Consider the following 6,105-nt stretch of genomic DNA (forward strand, 5'->3'; position numbering starts at 1 on the left):
TTATAGTTATTATATCCGTAGTGAGTTCGTATATTAAAAGTAACGTGTATTAAAAGTGACGTGTATGTTAAGTTCGTGTATTAAAAGTGAGTTAAATTATTGTTTATGTGTAATTGTGAATTTAATATATCGGGTGTGATTGTGGTGTTAATATAATTGTGTTGTATTCATGTATGTGTGTGTTGCGTATCAATTAGTTGTTTATTCGAGTATAGTGTAGTGAAGTGTCGAGTTAATAATATTAACAAAATGCCAATAACGAGGTCAATATCCTCTAAGCGTAGAGGTATAAAGATCGAGCCAGCTCCACCTGAATCGAACCCGGTCACTGAACCACAATCAGCACGAGAAGTAGACGCGCCAATAGGGATACCAAGTACTCCAATGACACAAACGCGAGGTAAAAAGAGTATCGAGTCGTTGCAAAGCCGATCGAACGAGTCAGCATGCTCTAAGAAGAGCATTCAGCGCGCTGAAGCGTTAGAACGACTCGCCAAGGCAAAGCTAGAAGAAGCGCGCGCGGTCACTGCACTTGCTGAAGCTGAAGTAGCCAGGATCGATGCACAGTCTACCGTTATTGATGATCATGAAAGTGGTCCCGATGCAGACAAAGATAAGTCTTTTCTTATTAAGAGTTGGCTAGAAACGCAACCAAAGATAGGCGAACCCATGGATCAAGATATTTACACTACCCATCAGAAAAATGATACTGAGTTGCACCCGGCGGAGTTCACCGACCGACGTATACCATCTCAGGAGCCGCAAATGATAGATGTGGCAGCGCTCGCCGCGGCTTTAAATGAGGTCGCGCGAGCTACATCATCGCAACCACTATCAAAATATGTTCAAGACTTACCATCCTTTAGTGGTGCTAGCAATGAATGGCTAGCATTTAGAGCTGCATACCGTGATACCAATGGTCACTTCACTAAGACTGAGAACTTGATACGACTAAGAAGATGTTTACGGGGTGTGGCCAGAGAAGCAGCGATATCGCTATTTATTGCGGAGACTGAACCGGACGAAGTGATGCGCCTACTAGAGTTAAGATTTGGGCGCCCGGACGCGTTAGTCATAGCAGAGATGGAGAAGATTAAAACTATTCCTCGACTAACAGATAACCCCAGAGACATATGTGTCTTCGCCAGTCGCATTAATAACATCGTAGCCGTTGTACAAGCTTTGAAGAAAACTTATTACTTGTATAACCCAGAAGCGATTAGAGCAGTCGTAGATAAATTAACGCCCGCTATAAAATATCGATGGTACGACTATGCTTCGACAAGACCAGAAGATGAACCTGATCTTATCAAAATCTCAGATTTTCTGTCTAGAGAAGCTGAACTTTGTAGTCGATATGCACCAGCAGAGAATGTCAGAGACCGTTCACCTTCAATTCAGAAGAATCCACACAGGTCTTACACTACCACGTTATCGGAACCGATAGTACGCTCGATCTCTCGAAAGCCAGTGAACGCACCAGATTGTCCCATTTGCCAGAAGGATCATAAGATTCGTGATTGCAAGACCTTCAACGATTTAAAAGTTAGTGACAGATGGGAACGAGCGAAAGAATTCAACATTTGCTTTCGATGCTTGAATAAAAGAAATTTTCGGCACCGATGCAGCTACAAGGCATGTGGGGTTGAAGATTGTAAAGGTTCGCATCATCCGCTTCTACATAGCACTAAACCGGAGGAATACACTAAAGAGAGCGGTTCCGATTTAGCCGTGGTAACATCAACTCGGCCTAAGACTTTGGAAACAACTTTTTTGAAAATTGTGCCTGTAACCATAAAGGGCCCTAAAGGTAGTTTAGAGACATTTGCCCTTCTAGATGAGGGATCTACAGTTACCTTGATTGAGGAAAGTATAGCTCAGGATATTGGAGCAATTGGGCCAACAGAGCCGTTCGACATTGAGGGTGTGGCTGGAGCTCGAGTGAGCGCAAACACTTCAAGACGGGTGTCGTTGCTCATCACCGGAAAGCACGCTCACAAGGAACATGAGCTTACAGCGCGCACTATCGACACCCTACAACTTTCACCTCAAGCTATAGACGGAGATTATTTGGACAAGTTCAAATATTTGAAAGAAATTTCCGATGACCTCATATGTAATCGTGGAACACCCACACTTCTGATCGGCCAGGATAACTGGCATCTCATAGTATCGCGGTCAGTTAAGTGTGGAACACGAGGTCAGCCAGTCGCTTCATTCACTGAGCTCGGATGGGTGCTTCATGGCCCCAGTGGAGATAAAACGCATCGAGTTCATTTCGTGTCGAAAATTACAGTCCACAATGAAGAAGAAGAGGAAAGAATAGAAGATCTTATGAAGAACTTTTTTGACCTCGATGCAATCGGAATCGAACCTAAGCATCCTAAGAATGACCCGAACGAACGCGCCATAAGTATACTCGAGAAGCGTAGTCGTCGGTTGCCCAACGGACAATTTGAGACTGGTTTGCTGTGGCGTAATGACGACGTGGTGCTCCCCAATAATAAGAACTCTGCGATAAGACGCCTCGAAGGCATAGAGAGAAAGCTGGACAAAGACGCCAATCTCAAGCGGCAGTACAACGAGCAGATGGCACATCTTCTTGATAGCGGGTATGCTGAGTTAGCGACTTCTTCACCACGCCCTGGCCGCATTTGGTACTTACCACATTTTCCGGTGATAAACCCTTCGAAGCCCAAGCCAAGAATCGTATTGGATGCTGCAGCCAGAAGTCATGGAATTTGTTTGAACGATACCTTGCTAAGCGGTCCTGACCTTTTGATGTCGCTGCCCGGAGTACTGATGCGTTTCCGGCAAAGACAAGTAGCAGTAACAGCAGACATAAAAGATATGTTCCTGCGTATAACCATGCGTGAAGAAGATAGAGATGCGTTGCGTTTCCTGTGGAGAGAAGACAGACGAGAAGGACCACCTACAGAATATCGTATGCGAAGCGTTATATTTGGCGCAGCTTCCTCTCCGTGCACTGCGATTTACATCAAAAATAGAAACGCAAAAGAACACCAACAGCAGTTTCCTGAAGCTGTGGATGCCATCATCAATAACCACTACATGGATGACTATCTACAATCATTTGATTCCGTTGAACAAGCTATTCGTGTTGCGTCAGACGTGGATTATGTTCATCAACGTGCAAAATTCTTCCTGCAAAAATGGGCATCGAATCGACCTGCAGTGCTCGCCAAATTGACATCGGAGCTTAATAGGCGAAGCGAGGAGGTAAAGCTGCAAGATAACCCGACAACAGAGAAAACCTTGGGACTTGTATGGAAACCTATTGAGGACCATCTGACATTTAATTTAAACCTTAAGAAAGTTTCAATCGAGATATGTAACGGAACGAAGCGACCAACAAAAAGAGAAGCACTTCGCACCATAATGTCGCTTTTTGATCCTCTGGGCCTTGTCACTCCAGTCACCGTTCCAGCGAAGCGCTTATTACAAGACACTTGGCGTTTAGGTGTCAATTGGGATGAGGAACTTCCCGATGATTTACATGCGGCGTGGCTTGAGTGGTTGCGCCATATGAAACAACTGAGCCATTTGGCCATCGAGCGCTGCTACCCACACTTCACCGATGCAGCGCACGTTGAGATGCACATCTTCGTAGACGCAAGTGAAAGTGCTTGCGTCGCCGCAGTCTACTGGCGATCTATTTATGTGGATAATACCGTCCATATGTCATTAGTCATGGCCAAGGGGAAGGTGGCTCCATTGAAAGTAACATCAGTACCACGTCTGGAGCTGCAAGCTGCCGTATTAGGCTGCCGCCTAGCACGCACCGTTGAAACCGAGCACGATGTAAAACCAGGACGCCGAATATTTTGGACAGATTCTCGCACCGTGTTGTCGTGGCTCAGAGCGGGACCGCGTACTTATAAACCCTTTGTTGCTCATCGTGTAGCGGAGATTGAAGATGATACCAAAGTCAGCGAGTGGCGTTGGGTGCCCACTGCACTCAATGTCGCAGACGATGCCACCCGCGGAACACCAAGCGAATTTGAACACAATCATAGATGGTTTCGTGGGCCGCATTTCTTATATAATTCAGAAGAATCTTGGCCCCAAGAGCCAGAATCCGTCGTGACACCAATTACTGGGGAAGAACGTGTGGCAACAACAACACATGGAACTCAGCGCCTCGTCGACGCATTGCCTCTGGTCTCGAAGTTTTCATCCTGGTTACGTCTCGTCAGAACAACCGGCAGAGTTCTTCAATTTATCGAGCTTTGTCGCCCCCAGCGTCTGGCTGCTCCTGTAGGCGCTATAAAAAGAACACGTCGATCAGATGTTGAAGACCTGTGGAAGAAGACGACATCACGACGACCAATTCAACGACCGCGAACTACAGCTTCGACACCTGTTAAGCCATGTTACGTGCCTCTCGAAGCCTTTTACCTTAAAGCGGCAGAGAAGATTTGGTGGAAAGCTGCTCAAGAAGAGAACTTCTATAATGATATTTGCCGCCTTCGAAAAAACTTGCCAATCGCTAAAGATAGCAAATTGCGAGCGTTAAGCGTCCATTTAGACGAAGAAGGCGTGATGAGACTAAGATCGCGTATTGACTTGGCCATAAATATTTCACCGGAACAGCGCAATCCACCGGTCCTCGATGGTGGAAGTTCATACACCCGATTGTATATCGCATGGATTCATAAACTTAATCACCACGCCGGGGCAGAGACGGTAGTAAACGAAATTCGTTCACGTTTATGGGTTTTGCGATTAAGACCAACAGTTCGAAGCATAATAAAAAGTTGCATAAAATGCCGACTTCTGCGAGCAAAACCTAGTTTACCCTTAACAGGAGACCATCCAAAGACCCGACTCGCCCATCATGAGCGACCATTTAGTTTTGTGGGTCTCGATTTCTTTGGTCCCTGCGGCGTTACAGTAGGACGACGACATGAAAAGCGATACGTCGCTCTCTTCACTTGTTTGACAACTCGTGCTGTACATATAGAAGTGGCAGGATCCCTGACGTCAGATAGCGCTATCATGGCTTTAAGAAGGATGATGGCGCGGCGTGGATGTCCGACGGAAATCCATAGCGACAATGGAACCAATCTGAGAGGAGCTGATGCCGAGCTGAGGAAGGCTGCCTACACGGCGACAAAAGATGAGGCCACATCTCGCTCAATAACTTGGCGATTTATCCCACCCGGAGCTCCATTTATGGGCGGAGCGTGGGAGAGATTGGTACAATCGATCAAACGAGCACTAGCTGCAACATTGAATGAGCGCTACCCAACGGAAGAAGTGTTGCTGACTTTGCTTTTGGAAGCGGAATACACGGTCAACAACAGACCTTTAACACCAGTGTCAACCTCTGCAGATGACCCTGAATCGTTAACTCCTCTTCACTTTATACTGGGAGGTCCAGCTCGAGTGCCACAGCCTGGAAGCTTCAGCGACGCTGATCTAAACGCTCGACAAAGGTGGCGGCATACTCAACGTCTAGCCGACATTTTTTGGGCTCGATGGGTGCGTGAATATGTGCCGTTGCTTCAAAACCGGCGGGAGCCGCGAAGCCAAGGACCATTTCCACAAATTGGAGACGTAGTATTGCTGGTGGACGAGAATTTGCCTCGGAATACCTGGCCCCGGGGAAAAATAACAAACTTATACCCTGGAAAGGATGGAGTTATTAGGGTCGTCGAGGTGAAGACGAAGTCGGGGCTACTGAAGAGAGCCACAAAGAAGGTTATCGTGCTCACAAATGAGGTGCATGAAATGCACGGCGGGAGAATGTGCACGACAGATTAATACATAAAATATAAATTATAAAATAAAATACTTAAATATAAATGAGTCATAATATGAGCCTGTATTAATAATCTGTGGAACATAATAAAGATGCAGACGAGGACGGCGGCAAAGAAACCGTATCGACTTTGTGGTAATTCGCGCCGCTGCGGTTTCCCGCGCTTTTTTAATTGCGCACATCGGATGATCGGACGATTCGACTGGACGACACATTGCTGCTTTTATATATATACGCTTGCTCTGCCGCCGCCCGCGCCGCTTTTAAACCATAATATCGTCTTTTATTAATATACCAGCAGCCTATACGTAACAAAAGCT

At 46.3% G+C, this 6,105-nt stretch overlaps 1 protein-coding gene across 1 annotated transcript; it reads left to right on the plus strand.

Moving 5' to 3' along the window:
* The first annotated feature begins 249 nt into the window (after positions 1–249).
* LOC140743180 (uncharacterized) lies at positions 250–5,787 on the plus strand. The gene has a single exon (XM_073074234.1). It carries the CDS (start codon positions 250–252, stop codon positions 5,785–5,787), a length of 5,538 nt encoding a protein of 1,845 aa, XP_072930335.1.
* The last annotated feature ends 318 nt before the right edge of the window (positions 5,788–6,105 follow it).

This window comes from Epargyreus clarus, unplaced genomic scaffold (assembly GCF_041222505.1).
Source record: "Epargyreus clarus isolate Ecla_fem2 unplaced genomic scaffold, WU_Ecla_fem_2.2 ptg000007l, whole genome shotgun sequence".
NCBI classification, from domain to species: domain Eukaryota; kingdom Metazoa; phylum Arthropoda; class Insecta; order Lepidoptera; family Hesperiidae; genus Epargyreus; species Epargyreus clarus.